The sequence below is a fragment of the Anopheles merus genome, chromosome 2R (assembly GCF_017562075.2).
Source record: "Anopheles merus strain MAF chromosome 2R, AmerM5.1, whole genome shotgun sequence".
Taxonomy (NCBI): Eukaryota; Metazoa; Arthropoda; class Insecta; order Diptera; family Culicidae; genus Anopheles; species Anopheles merus.
The window spans coordinates 50,490,855-50,506,651 of NC_054082.1; the positions used below are offsets into that span (position 1 = coordinate 50,490,855).

Here is a 15,797-nt window from a genome sequence, read left to right on the forward strand (position 1 = left end):
AACCGTTCCACTATATTCCTACTATATTGTAAATAATATGCCACATGACGTGTGTTTAAATTATTCTGTACGGCAAGATCAACGTAATGCAATAATTGTAGATACTAGCATACACACATATCTTTACATGCTATTTTTATTTGTTTGTTTCTCAAAAAAAGGTGCAATGAAACGTGATTTGAATTATATATTGAAATTGCTCTGGTTTGCGATGTTAAATGAGCATAAGAGACATGTAACCATTCACTACAATAAAAAAACAATATAACAAAAATAACAGACGAAGGCGCGAGACCGTGAGCGGTTTCGGACACTCCTGAGGTAGGTCAAGACCGCAAAGCGGTTGTAGCGCCGGATAAGTAAGTAAGTAGTAGCAAAAATAACAAGCAAAACTTGTTATTTTTTAAACCTGCCAAATTAGGCGATTTGAGAGTTGCAACCATACATTTACCATACCAAACAAGAAGTTGACTGCACCATACATCATGGCTGTAGCAACGCTTATTGCAGCACAATTAAAGAGCATCGGCGTGCACTTGTCGATAACATACACGAAACTCCAAAGTTAATCGCTTTTAGGGGGATGATAAATGTTTAGGTACATCATTTGGCCAACTACCAACCAACTAGCGCACGAGTTTTCGTCAATTTTCTCTCTCTCTTTTGAAACCGGTCGGAACTTTTGTAGTTGTTTTTTTTCCTGTCTCGTTGCTTGCAAACAATTCCAAAACTGTGCATTCGTGAACGAGAACGTGTTGTGTTTGATAAATCGTTGTGCATACCATTCTTCCCGTGAAATCATTTTACAAACCAAGGCGACGCAGAATCCTACTTATGGATGCGTCGTGCTAATTCGTTGAGAGAAAAAAAATGTTTGAAAACGTGATACAAGCCAGAACCCATGCCAACGAGTGTGGGAAAGTTTTGGGCACTTAGGCTCTTTGATGAAGCGGAACGCAAATAACTTGTAGATCGATTAACAGAACACTGTTCTTGGTCCTCATCGCAAAAGCAGACTATCTTCAATCATATGCACGGCATGTGACAACAAATGACTGACAGGATGAATCGTACGCTAAAGTATGAATATTTAAGACCTCTCAACGCTAGTGAAGCGGACTGTTTTATCTTATTTTTATACACAATAACCTAATTTGAATTGACCATTTGTCATATATGCCGTTCCCTTTGTCTGGCTGTCTGTTTGAAAAACACAAAATTTAACAGGTCGATTTTTAAAGCAATTCACAACGTTTCACGCTACAAACTATGATACCGACAAATGTCACAGAACGCACTGTGTCGCGCACACATCGAACAAAGGCGATCTGCTTTTGTTGCGACCAATAAATACGCGCTAATCTTTTTGCACTTGCCTTGCCGACTGCGTCCACCCTATGTGCGGCAAAACAAACCATAAATCCATTAGCGAGGATCGCCCCCGTGCTGACCCTGAATGGTGTCCCAGGTACGCCCAGGCAACCCCCATACGCGGCAATCCGATTGTCAACAGGTTGCAATTTAGCGGAAGATTTGTGCCATCGCGAGCGGTTTCATTGAATATCGGGGCTCTCTGTGTTGTTTGAACGCATCGTTACTTTGTCTCACACGGTCGGTTTCATGCCATGGGATGCTCTGATTGTCAAACAAACCGAGCGACAGGCTCACACATACTACGTGTACTCCCAGGATCCGAACGCTCTCTTTTGCTTGACCTACACGGAAACCCACTTTTGCAATATGCGTTCGTAAGCAAAGCCCCCGATTTTGGTACTCAATTTTGCAATAAACCAAAAACCTAATACCCAGACCACAATTTTGTAGCAGCTTAAGCCGCATGAACCTTCACGGTTGCCTCTGTCGGGACGGTAAGCTCCGACATGCTGGCCTACAATCTAGGGGACTGTTTTACGGTGCTATTTAGCGCCTACGCGCATTTCGCTAAGGAAATGGTGGTATCAATTAAGAACACCGTGGGTCGATTACCGGAAGACACACCGTCAATCGGATCAAAAAGCTAGATTGATCGTCGTTCGCAAAGCACTAAGATTCGCGACGTACATGGGGAACAATATTACACAAGACGGGCGATAAGCTTTTTGGCTACTGAAAAATACTTAATTAAAAAAAAAAAGAAATGATGCAAAATTGGATGTAGCAAAATAAGAAGAAACAATTCGGAACATAACAGCTACGATATCTTGGCAAAACAATTCAAAACGAGGTGAAAATTGTCCTCCCCGTATTAATTGCACGAATCCAACTGCTCGCCATTCCTATCCAGACCATTCGATTATCGTAAATTTGGAGGTAGTCTAAAGGGATTAAAGAACGTTATGTGTCGTTTTTCTCATGTAGCACTACAAAGCTATCCTTGCCAGGGTAGGGGCCATCCTAGTTAAATCTGAACGGCAGCTCACCGGATAAATATTGCTTATGAATTGGCTCGTAAAATAAAATACAACCCGATTACGGGACTATAAAGCATCGTATTCAATCGAGTTGCGTTGTGAACCACTGAAGCAGCGCTAACTGGTGCACACCAAATTAGCTTAGGCCTGTGGCGAGACGAAAACAATAACCAATTAAGGCCAAGGAGCAATCGCGTTGGCCTACTGGAGTAAACTTCTGGATGATGAAATTCAACAGAATAGCAAAGTAAACGACTCTTCTTACCAAGCCATGCGAGATGTTTAATGTCTTACAGCTAGACTTCGTCCCCAAAAGGTGCACCAGTTAGGTCAGACATCATATAACTGATGAAGTCACGCAGTAGCTGAAACACCACAAGAGCAGGAGATGTTATTGTTTAGAACATATTTCTTAGTTAGTGCAGTCAGATGCACACATTTTTCACGTGTGTAAATAAGGCACACTATTTACATGGACTAACCTATAAAATTATCCGAACAGACGCTATTTAAACAGTACCTATGCCACGTTGGGTCGTTTGCTGTCAGAAGAACGTAGAGCAGGTTTCAGCAATACTGGTGGTAACGACGACGACGACGACGAAGGCGGCGGGTAACCGAAAGTAAAATTTTGTACGAGCTGTGTTTATGCCTTTGTGAGTGTGTATATATTGGTAAATGCGAGTTGCAAATGTGTTATACCAACCATATCCGAAGTGCATTCTCCTATCGCAGCCAAGAAACGGTTTAATTGCTCCATAATTCAGTGAGCTATTTTGATAACTCACTTAACCACGTTCTCTGCAGGCATGAAAACTGCAGCTCTATCCAGTCGCCGGGGCCAACAGTGGAAACAACCTGTAGCGTAGTGTTCTAGGCAAGCATGTGCAAACTTTATCGACGCGCTTAATGGGTTGCAACTGTTTGTGAGGTGTTTTTGAGACTGGTCAGCAATTTCTTGCACGAACTTTCTAGCGAAGAATGTCGGAAACGCCCTATGCGCGTTGTGTGTCGTGTGCAGTATTTCCTAGTGCTAGATGCACTTACCAGTCTGGTCGCATGTCGGACAACTAACTATGTCACGGATTAACGAGATTTCAGAGTACAACGATTCCGTTGTATGGAACGGGACACAACGTCGTGTTGTGGGTTATGTTTTGTCTGGTAATCTGGTTCTGATATATGGTTCCAGCTAGTGAAGATCATTCGAGGGGATTATTCCGAGCAAGGGAAGCTAATCAATGGTCAAAGAAGGGAAGAAACTTGTACGGCAACTACCGCTTTTGACATTCGAGGATCGCAGTCGAAACATCGTAATGACCCCACAGGCAAACCAATTTAACGGAGCAGGAGAGGAGCCGAACGGAACATAAATAATCCAGCGCTTTAACGAACGTCGCCAGGTCGTTTCAGGTCCATGGAATGGCTTATCGGGATCTTAGCTAGACGCAGCAACTTAGGAACACCATCCTACAGATCCGGCAGCACCAGTTAGCCCTAGCTTCTGCACGGTTGCTTTATTGACCATTCCGATGTGATGTCGTTCTTATTTTCACTTAGAGACGGGAGGTACAAAGGTCAGAAAAGGTGCAAGCCACTGTTGATCAACATTTCACCGTGAGTTGGAGGGTCTGCACGGTTTCTAGACATTGGGCGTGAGGGTACACCGTATAAACGCGATCGGAGACAGTTGATTGGTAATCGCAATTAACGGTCACCTAGCCTTGTCTTTGCTTGGAATTCAGTAAATTCAGTGTGGATACTTTTTCCATCTCAACTGAACGTTTAATCATCAACTGCAGGTTTAAACCCTTACAATAAACCCTTCAAATGCTGAACAGAAAATACCACATAAAATTAGTATGAAATATTATAACAGTTTTTAGATTAGTGTATCGCTTGGTTTCAAATCGTAGAACAATTATAAAGTTTTCTTTCATAGCAAAACACCTACTACTGCCACAAGAGTTGAAAACTGTACCAACTGTGCTGAAAAAGAGTAAAATATGCATGCAGACGAAATTGTTCGTATCTAAAACCGATAGAACAGAACATGATTCAACTTGGTCGGTGCAACGCTCCATGGTCGTAATAAATTATCATTCCACCGCGAGCCGACATGGCCTCCTATTAGGCTGTGGATTAGGGTGGTCCATGCCTGGCAAGATTTCCAGATTACTCAAAGATTGTGTGCAGACAGTACGTCGGCTGAACGACTTCTGTATGCTGATCAACACGCAGCAGTCGCGCCATTTTACACTTCGCCCTTCTTCCTTGCTTTTGACTCTGCGAGAGTCATGGTATAAAAAATAGCCATCCCATGCGTGCTAGCCTGGTAGCAGTCGCTCCATAAATTACCATCTGTCAATCGATAAATTCTGCAAAGTGATAATTGTACACCGTGCCTAACACAACGGCAAACTAATCGGCCGCTAAGAATCGTGCCGGGAGTAGCGTATCGTGGGTACTTCCGTACCGGTTTTCTGGACGGTGCGCGCGAGGAATGATTTGTGTTTACGTGTAACGCCCAGGACGCTTCAGCGAGTGGATTTTTTGTCTGACTTCCTGCAATACACGAGATCCACACCTCGTGGGATAGATTGCCATCTAAAGCAGGGGCAATTCGACCTCACGTGCAATATATGGAAACAGCAGCACGTTACAGAAGATTCTGACTATTCCACCCTCACACTGACGACCACAATCGGATCGTAATCGTCTGTTTGATCTTGTTTATTTACATTTTTCATTCTCTGGCTGCATGCCTCCTGCCCGGATCTGATATTTGCCATTTGAATTCCGTTTTGTGAAGTGTGAATTCTTCTAACTTGTCAAGAGTCCCCAGGTGACGTGAATAAGCACGCGCTCATCCGTGTTCGCGCAGCACCTCCACAGTCAAACGTAGGCTGAACAGCGATTCATCTGTCTCATAAAGCGAAGTTTATTTCTTCGAGTTACTGTGCGTTGGACAACGAAATATTACCAACTAGAAAGTAGACCGAATAGTGCTCTTCTTACACGATATTCCATGTCGACAAATTCCTCAAAGATCCAAGACGATTGCACCAATAAATGAAGCGAATTTTGTGATAGTAATAATGCATGACAACGAGCATTACTTTCCAATTTTATATACTCAAAAAACATAGCAGACGAAAGAAAATAATAACAAATTATTGTCTTTAAACAAACGCCATGTTTGTGCCAATAGTTTATACAACTTGAATAGAGCTTATTATTACGCTGAAAAGATCTGAAAGGATAGCTACTGTTGGTGTTTTTTTAATGGAAATAGAAAATGCCACTCCATGCACACCAATCTTTTGAATAAACATGATATAAGAAACACGACAAATTATCCAAAAGATGCTGACAATGCCGAGTAAGCTCAAATAACAAGCGCGGCGATCCGGCACGACCATTTGAGATCCGGCACGACCATTCCCTCGATGACCAAAAAAGCTTCGCACCAGTCGCCGCCAGATGCGCTAGTGAAAATCAAAATTACACTACGGAGTACGATCAATGTAGCCCGGCCTTAATGTTAATAGTACTTTTAAATAAAAGAGTATAAATTTGATTTTTAAACGAAATAAATGCGAATGCAAAAATTATGACAGGGGCACTTTATTTTGCTGATCAGTGTAACTTTTGTGTATGTGTTATAGATCCTAACAGAATAGGATGGAGGGAGGAAAAACTTAACAGAGATAAAAGGATTGTAATTTGGACAAATCACGAAAAATACAAAAGAGAAATAATGTTTCGTTGACGCTATATCCATGAATGACCGGTCTCGTGGTACAGCTGAAAACTCGTACGACATAACAACATGCCTTACGTAGGGCTGACTTTTCTGCTATGGGTAATTAATAAGTGAAAGCCAAGCCAACTGTGGTGGTGCAGGCAGGCCTTGATCAACAACGGTTGTTGTGCCGAAGAAGAAGAAGAAAATATCAATCAAACACTTCTTAAAAAGAAAAAAAAGCGAAAAAAACAAAATTTAAATTTGCTTTAAAATCAATATATGTTCTTTTATTATCAGTTACACATTAAGAGTGTCTAGGCCCTTTACTGCAAAGCAGAGTTGAGGACTTTTAAGGGTTTCAGCGAGAGGGAGGGGGGATTTTTCCCTAACGGGATCTTCATCCTTGGTTCATTGTTATTGTTATTGTTAAGTAATCACAAAAAGAAAGAATTTTATACTGCACAACTTTAACAAGGTGAGAATTGAGATAAATTATTAATAATTATTATTAAAATAATCTACTATTTGTGTAATTGATAAAATAATAGATTTTTTTTTTGGTATAGAAACCATATGACATATTCAATTCACATAATCACAAATTGACATATTCAGTTATTCAATTTTAAGGTTCTTGCTGGTACTAAACTAAACATCGAACAGAACACACTTTCTATGAATTTATTAAGCTGGAAATTTAAATCCGTTGATGTGGTGAGTAGCAATGCATGCCACAGCGCCATAAGGCAACCCAGACTTTGAGTGTACTCCGGATAAAACCTCAAAAACCAAAAATATGACTTATGGGTAAGGAGAGAAGATACAGTCAATAGCACCAGTACAAAATGCACAAAGAGAAAGCACCGCGCATGCCTCCAAATCGAAAGATAAATAAATCAAAACTTATTTCCGCTCACCAGACATAATGACAGGATAGTACCAATAGCCAGAGATAGCAACCACATAAGCGCTCACGCCTTTAATATGCAGAACAGCGCAGTCACCGATGCTGCCAAGGGTGATAAATAGTAGTTTATATGTTTAATCATTCGATGTTACCGGATACTGGTGTGCTGGATTTATGGAACAGTACTTCTGCGTATTGGTTTGCACAGATTGGTACCCAGGAAACTACTTTTCCATCTAGCAGCTTGTTGTTATTGTTGTTGTAGCAGCACGTTGTGAGAAGTAATTGTAAGGCGTAATTGCGTTGTAGGAAGCAATTTTCCATACACGAATTTTACAGTTGATCATAAAAACAACTCTTTGAAAACATAAAAACACCATACGTTGAAAAGCATTTCGTTAAGATTTTTTTTTCGATCTGGGATGTCCCTTGAACAACATAACAACAGTTGTCCCTTGAACAACATAACAACATAACATAAGTTTGCGATATGTTTTGGGGTATAACAATAATTTTAAAACAATTTCAAACAATTACTAGAGGATAGGTCTTGCTAGCCGGAGTTTTTGATCACATTTGAATGTATACCTTCTAAATTTAATCGTACAATCTCATTGAGTACGCTTCCTATTGTATATTTTGAGCTTATTTACAAGTTCTAAAAAGGTGATTCAAAACAACTAGTTCGTATGCAAATTTTTAACAATACCACCTGAAATAGCCGGAATTGCATGAACAAAAAAGCATATAATTAGCGTTTTTATGTTGCTCAGCACCGCTTGTTAGAGGAAGAAACCAGATCGACCACGAAAGGACAAAATAACCAAAACATCATATGTAAAAAAGCAGCCACCGAGTTTGGGGAATGCAGTTCATAATGTTATACCGTTTATGGTGATTACTATCGGCAATGCATGCTTTTCCCAAAAGGGCAGAAAATGATGTTTTAATGATGTATGCACTGTTGAGGCAACACGTTCGCTTGCTAAATCAGTGCATCTATGTCATGCTCAACACGTACACAGCAGCACGCATTTAACTTTGGCTGGAATGTTTATCATTGTTTAGTTGTTGTTTGCCACTTCTTTTTTGAAGACGTTTTCTTTCGTAAGATCTCCATGCCCCTGTGCGTAGATTGCAAACTGCATTTAGTATGTTATGCTTGAGCCAAAACCAAAACACTGCATTTTTGCACCGTCAGTTTTGTTTTCGTTCGCGGTAACGATGCTTGACAACACGAATCCTCGACAACGGTTGTGCTTTACGTCGTTGTTTAGCCAACCTGTTAGCTTGAAATCATGCAATTGATCAAAATTTATGTTTTCTTTTCATTGCAAACTCCTTAGCATCTTGACAGAAATAAACCAAATGAATTGCAAAATAATGCTTAAGCTATATGAGCTATTATCGAGCAATTTTATTCCATTCACAGTGTAACTATAAACACAAAATAAAGTGGCAGCAATACATGGCTGCAATTAGTATTGCGTATCCAATTCTTTATGTTACCTTGGCGGCAACATGTATAATGCACCAGGAAAAAAAACCATTTCCTACCGTCAGTATATTACAAATACTTTACTCAGAACACACACTTTACCAATCCTTACTGATGGTTCTGGTTGTGTTAATTGTTGCAAGATTTTTGTTTACACTCAGTTTACGGTGAATTGTTGATTTTCGATCTCTTCAACGGTCAACTGAAATTTGATTGTTAAAATCACGACCGACCGATGATGCTAAAATGACCGAAGATTGACGGTTTGATTGAGATTAATGAATCAATAAAACGATGCTCCATCACGCAATCGTGAGAACGCTGAAGAAGTTTGGGCCGGTACAATCCGAGAAAAATCCAAACGAGAAAGAGCAAAAAGGTTGCAATTGCGAACGGTGATAACGAATGCGGTGAATCGCAACTCTACGAACCATCTCTGACATTGAAGGTGCAAACTTTGAGCTCCGGTTAATGCGTCGAACAGATCAATGCCACCATCAAAGAAGAGAACCAAACCAAGCAGGATAAGGTAAATTGTGCAAACATCCTTAACGAACCGCAATGCAACGGACAAACACAACGCAATGACTGGACCAGTCATTGCTTTCATTTCGAGCGCCTGTTTATGCTACTAATGGCTTCCCAGTGTATCGCCACGAATGGACAGGTTCGGAATAGATTTCATGACAGTTTCATATGTTAGTCGGCAAGTTGGCGACTGTCTTTGGAAGATAAATGTTTCGCACGGTGAGTGATTTCGGGTGAGTGGCATCGAATTTTGAAGACAAATAGTTGAAACCGTTCGGTAGAATGATCGATGCTCCGTAGCACAGTCAGAGCAAGTTGCAACCATCGTTAAGTGCCCGCAGTCAAGAGGAAATGCAATTAAATGCGGCTCGGTAAGACGTTTGTGTGCATCAGTCTGCTGATTGCTTTGCTGTTTTAAAATCCGGCATCTTGTTGTAACCGTAGTGGATGGTGCCTACAACCGTAGGGGTTGTAAACGTGAAATGTATGAGGACCCTCGGAGCTGAGACGCTGCGTAGTGCACGCAATTTTAGCATAATATGTAGATATTTTTGGTTGTGAAACCTTGTTTACACAAATATATATACCATATTATTTGAATGCACAACACATTTTTAATTGACCAATTCATGACATATTACGATGGATGGGAGCTTAATCATATCCAAAAAAGCTATAGAATATTAATCTCATGCTTACCTTTTCCTTTAGATGTCCCATTCCCACCCGGCGACGTATCGTTTGGTGGTGTTTCGAATGGTGGAACATGTTCAGATGGCACTAACACATCAACTCTATGATCCAATAACACGTGACTTTGCCCCATAGATTCTGTTGTGGTCTTCCACAGATGAGGGATCGTCGAGCTTGGACTTTGCCAGCTTTCAGAAGGTTCTGATCTGTACGATACGAGATAAAGCGTTAATAGTAGCAATATTATCAAGATTGCCATGCATCCCGATATCAGGAAGCAGATCTTCCTGCGGGATGGATACCATCCGGTGGTCATAACTACTAGTGCAAATGCTGTCGAATTTTACAGCCAAACAGAAGCCTATCAACGCTCAAAATTTCACAGCGTGAAATTTTACGCCAACTTAGCACACAACTTCGATAACAACACTAAACACTTCACCGGCAGCCTCCACACACAATATGCAACCGCGCACACAAAAGAACACGCTTTTCTTTTGATTCCGGGAGGCGTCACAAAACGACACCGCTTGATCACTGCACCAATCACTGCATTGATCACTGCACGGACTATAATTCGATACCAAAACCAGACACGACAAAACAATGCCCTGTAGCGTCGAAATGGGTCACGGGTCGCTTAACCCGGTTGAGCACAAACAGCCACAAAGAACTTTACACTTTGTCACCAGCTGAGACGGATGCTTTAATACCGCCCTTACACTGCTCGTCGTAGGTAGATAACACTTTTGCTGGCCTTTCGTCATTTGCATCACTTAATATTATCCGATTGTCGATTCTGCTCCCTTGTACTCTTGGTGTAGCTTCCAGACTGAAATAAAGTAAAAAGAGCAACTGATTATAAACATGCGAAAGCAAGGGTATTACAATAACTATCAAAACAAGGGCAAGGGTATACAATAACTTAACAAAACATTGAGTTCTACCATTACTAATACTTTAAACTATTACTTATACTATTATTATATTTTGAGCTATATCAGTTAAACGTGCGCTACTTTAGTCATCCATTGTCATCGATTGTAATAAAAAATACAGATATTAATCTTATGCGATAAACGCTTTGAAACGAGTATATACCACAACGGCAAACAAGTGCGTCATTACCTCTTAAGATTGGAATTCACGGTTTTCAAATGTGGAACAGCAATATAATTCTAACAAAGACATTTGTTCGACGCTGAGGTGTAAAACTACGTCGGAACTGTGGAAAATACTAAAGAAACGTGCATCGAAAAAGGTGCAGTTGGGATTTCCCGTGACATTTCATTGCACATAGGAATGATTTTAATTTATTCGAAGCAATTAGCGACCACTAGGAGGTTATCCAAGCCAAGAGGATAGAGCAATTTACTTTTTATATGTCATAGCGTGGGACGGTCCCAAAGTACTGTCGTCAAATTGCACGACTTAACAACGTATCTATCGTGGGTTCTATTCTAGAATGGACCTTTCTCCCGCAGCCTATATAGACCAGCATGTCCGCGTGGGACGTTACGCCAAATAGAAGAAAAAGAAGCATTTTTGTATGTCTTTCAACACATTATCTGCATAATTTATGACGCTCCAGATTTTTAATGATAAACTCAGACATATATTTTTGTTCCATTATTCAATCTAGATCTATAAATGACCTGAGAAGAGCAGATTTGTAAAATGTTATAAAAATTATACAAAAAATGCCTTCGATCGAACGACCAGAGTTAATATATAAACAATGAACTAATTGTTTTGAAGAAGCCCTTTTAAAACATATCAGTCAACTGTGTGTTATCCTTTTTATGGTTACAAATATCAACAGCAGTATGATGACTCCCGTTAAAGTGAACCGAAAGCATTTAATATGGCGCCATTTGTTCGGTAGATCATGTTCTACTACAGCATAGCACCAAAGGTTTAGCGGATACGCTTAGTAAGGGCACATTACGTACGCTATTTCAACAACCAGGGCGTCAACACTTTTTCAACAAGAACAAGAGAGATCATTCCGTCGGTGAAGCTAGCAACGTATTCGACATTGGCGCCAGGAGGGGATAAAATTCGCCTTCCTCAATTTGCTCCGCTCGAGTGCAGCTGGTAGAAAATGGTCCGGATTGTTTAGAATCCGGCGATCCACTCATGCTCGGGGCTCAGAAGAATATCGTTATTTTAAGAAAGAACAAAACAAAGATATGAAATCGCTTCCACGACTGAAAAGGGCCAGTCGCGTAGCGGGTGGTTTGGTAGCGCCCACTGTACATTCTAATTGATCGTCGGCACCGAAGCACCCTAAAATATGTTCGTGGTTCAAAGCATAAACAAACCGCAACTTAACGCGCTGGGCCTTCAACTACAGACGTTGATCGGACAAAAATTACTTAAAAGTAACACGCAATCGCATGCGCCAAGAGCGTTCAAAACGACGTACGGAAACAAGGCGGGTGTTTTGTTTAGTTTTTTTTTTACCATCCGTCTCCGGTTATTTTTCTTGTTGCGGCGTTGTCTTTAATAAGATGAAAAATACACAACCATAAAAATCTGATTCTGCGCCAATTAATAATCAATTATCCATAAACACTTTCGAGCTTCGGTTGAGCATTCCGAAGGGAACAGCATTAGATCACGACATTCGCGGGCAATACTTTGCAACCTCTTCCCTCCTACTGGTGCGTTGCAATATTTTGTTCCCGTACACTGCTGGAAACCTGGAACCATCGTACACACAAACTTACGATCAAGTGAAATCTTCATGGTCAAACCCGCAATGGCCTGTAGCGTTCGCTCGGTTCGGTTGCCTGCCGAGTACGTTGACGTTTTGTTCCCCACCACGCATGCCTTCGCAGCGCAGTCAAGTTCAAGTTCATTTTTCAAGATCTCGTCCAATCTATAGCCGGCAGCAGGGGGAGAAAAAGGAATGACCAGCGGAAGGTGGTGAACGTATGCGAAAGCGAAAACATGATTCAAAGCGATTCGCTTATGAAGGGAAGGGTTGGACACGACCGGCTGGAACGAAGACGTCACAATACGGCAATCGTACATTTGCCATCTTTAAATCTTGCGGCATGCGGTTTAGCGTGTCACAGTATGCTGGTCGGTATCGTCTAGAAAATGAAAGAAATGAAAAGTGAGGCGTCGAAACAGGATCATGCTTTGTATGCCAACGTCCGTTGGTGGAAGCCGTCTGTTTCAAAACGCGTTGCACGAAATGGTGGGATGCTGAAAGACTCTTTTTCGTATCAGAACCTTAACATCAGGCAGGAACATTGGAATGTGGCACACAACATCGTACATATGTTGGCTACGACAATGACTGCACCATATTCTCCTGGATAGGTCAGGAATCTGGAGTCTTGCTGCAATAGTAATAACTTTTACTGCGAGTTGAGTTACAGCACTTGTATAAAAACTCAGCAACATAACATTATTTAAAAATATAAATATATATAAATCATCTTAGTAATAAAGTTTGAAACAAAACTTCAAACACTCTTGGCATAAAAGATTTAAGAAAAAAAGTCAACATTTCTTTTACTTCTATTTGTTGTGAGTTTCTACGCAGACATACCCCTCTTATCTTTCTTAACTTATTCAGAAGAGACTTATTCAGAACCACGCAGCCGGATAAGTCAAGTCCTTACTACGAGGCGACGGCCTACATGGGACTTGAACCCATGGCGGGCATGTTGTTATCCGTGCCAGTTGACGACTCTACCATGGGATCGACCATTGTTCAATAGTTAGTAGTTTCAATTTTATTCAAAAATAATGCTCCACCCATCAACACAACAGATATCGCATGATCGTACATTTAATCTCTCCACTCGGGCTAACGATGCCCAATCAATGTAGGCACGTTAGCAACATTTATTTAAAACTCAGCTAATCCATCCTGTTGCCAATTAGCTAACATTGTGAAACATACTGATCGTTTGATTTGTCGAATTCTCGTTCTTTCTTTCCTGTTTTCCCTCATTTCTTGGTCGACACAGACAGCCTACGCTGCTGGAGCTTCCTTTATGTCACCATTCATGAAACTTGCTTCAGCACATCACTACAATACCCACTCCGCAATCAAATTCATCGCCCCAGCATCGGTGTGAATGAGTCGTTCAGGTTTGCGGTAATGTTTGAATGAACTCACCATCACCAAAAATGTATGAATGAAGTGAAACGAAAAAAAAAACAAAACCAAATACAACGGAAGAGGTGAATAAAACATATACACAAGATATACACTTTTGACTCTAGGTGCGGTAACCCGCTGTGCAGTCATTTATCTGAAAGAATAAGAAAAATAGCATTGCAAAAAAAATCACATCACGAATAACGTTGACTCTATGATTCATGTGAGCGATTGCCGGACACTTCGGTTTTGCTTACTTTCCACACGCCTGTGCTCCTGTAACACGGAAACGCTAATTGATTAGCGTGATCATTAGCGTAGAATCCTATGCCCTTCTCTGTGGATATGGAGGTCGATTCGGAGAAGATTAAGAATCAAAGCGGCTCTAAGATTTTGATGTATTGCTACACATTAGCCTATTCGAACGCTAAAGCCGAGGACGATTTAAGATAGTATCATCTTGTCAGAGCTTTGGAAGCGTTTTGCATAGAGATTCAATGTACGATAGGATTATTTTCTCTTTAAACCATTCATCATTCGTTGAGCTAATTAAATGTTGGGTCTCAAACTGAGCAACACGGTTGTTTCAACTATGTAGCATTGTGTTTTAACTGTTCATTCTGCTCTAGTGATGAATTTTACGACCATGTGTCTGCAACGTACGAAATGGAAACAGCCCTTCTAGCTACTCCAAACCAGCTGTCATTTTAGAACATTAGCGAAGTTGGTAGAAGCACGAGTGCGAAGAGTGCGATGTAGCGTAGTTGACACTGTTCGTATCATTTTGGCAAGGACGTACCGATGATGGACAACAGAAGAAGAAGCTGACCGAATGGGGAGCGCTTAAATATGAGTGAGTACCGACTGTAGTGGTGTGCAAACTAACCTTGACTCTGCTTTTAACCGAAGCTGAGGTCATTACAGCAACGGTAAACACTGAGACACGACATGCTTGAATTTTCCTGTCCACACTATATGAAGAGCGTGTCCACCGACGCATTTCTGTCTGGTGGTGGTATGATTCCATACAGAGTGTAAATGTGGAAACCATATGGAATTTAATTGAATACAGCTCTGCTTGGTTTTGGCTTGAATTTTGAAAGCTTGATGGAGATTCCGAAACACATTCTACTGCTTTGTCTTACACGAGATTGTTTATACGGCACTAAAGGCTTGGTCTGGCATGCTTTGCTCTAGTTTGTATTATTTTACCAACATTTTTTAATTATTACACTTTCTGAGTGTTCTAATGAAATTCGGAAGATTTTGAAAACAACGCCAATCGACTCCTCCACTTCCAAACGATACTCATCGATTGGTAGTTTATGTACTATTGACAGCATAACCAAAACTTTCGTTTCGTACGAGTCACTCCACCGGGTGAAGTCACATAAAAATGTTCAGAATGTATCGATCTCCAAATAACTCTGTAGCCCCATCCTCATCGAGTCGTCCCATTACCACCAGTCTGAGGTTAGTTGCACTGGCATAGAATCTGTTTAGTTTCATGTGTCGATCAACACGCGCCAAGCGTAAACTGTCAAAACTGTGAACACGCTTATATGCCCCCTCCCAGGATAGGTTTTACTTTTCTTCCTCAGTTTGGAGGTGCAGACCGTTTCAATCCTGTTCGCAGCTCGACAAGAAAGCTAGATTGTTTCTGTCTGGCAAGGCACCGTTCGCACTGCATCCGGAAAACTCCTGTGGGGTCGGTTCTAAACATACACTGTGGCCGTGCTCGTCTTCAGCACGTGTCGCTAACGGGAAACAGGAAATTGATGCCCCTAAACGTCTTGTGGTGATACCGAAGGCCTGGCGGTAGTACTAGGGAAGAAGGGCGGTATCGAAAATAATGCCGAGAAACGGCGCATTTTTGACACAATATGCTA

At 41.1% G+C, this 15,797-nt stretch overlaps 1 protein-coding gene across 8 annotated transcripts in view; it reads right to left on the minus strand.

The window, feature by feature from the left end:
* LOC121591113 (A disintegrin and metalloproteinase with thrombospondin motifs 9) overlaps positions 1-15,797 on the minus strand; it is a 150,621-nt gene that overhangs the window by 93,948 nt on the left and 40,876 nt on the right. For all 8 annotated transcript variants that reach the window (XM_041911498.1, XM_041911500.1, XM_041911499.1 and 5 more), the window contains one exon: positions 9,792-10,617. In XM_041911498.1, the coding sequence (XP_041767432.1) occupies positions 9,792-10,101 (310 nt within the window). In that variant the 5' untranslated portion in view covers positions 10,102-10,617. The remainder of the gene's footprint in view (positions 1-9,791; positions 10,618-15,797) is intronic.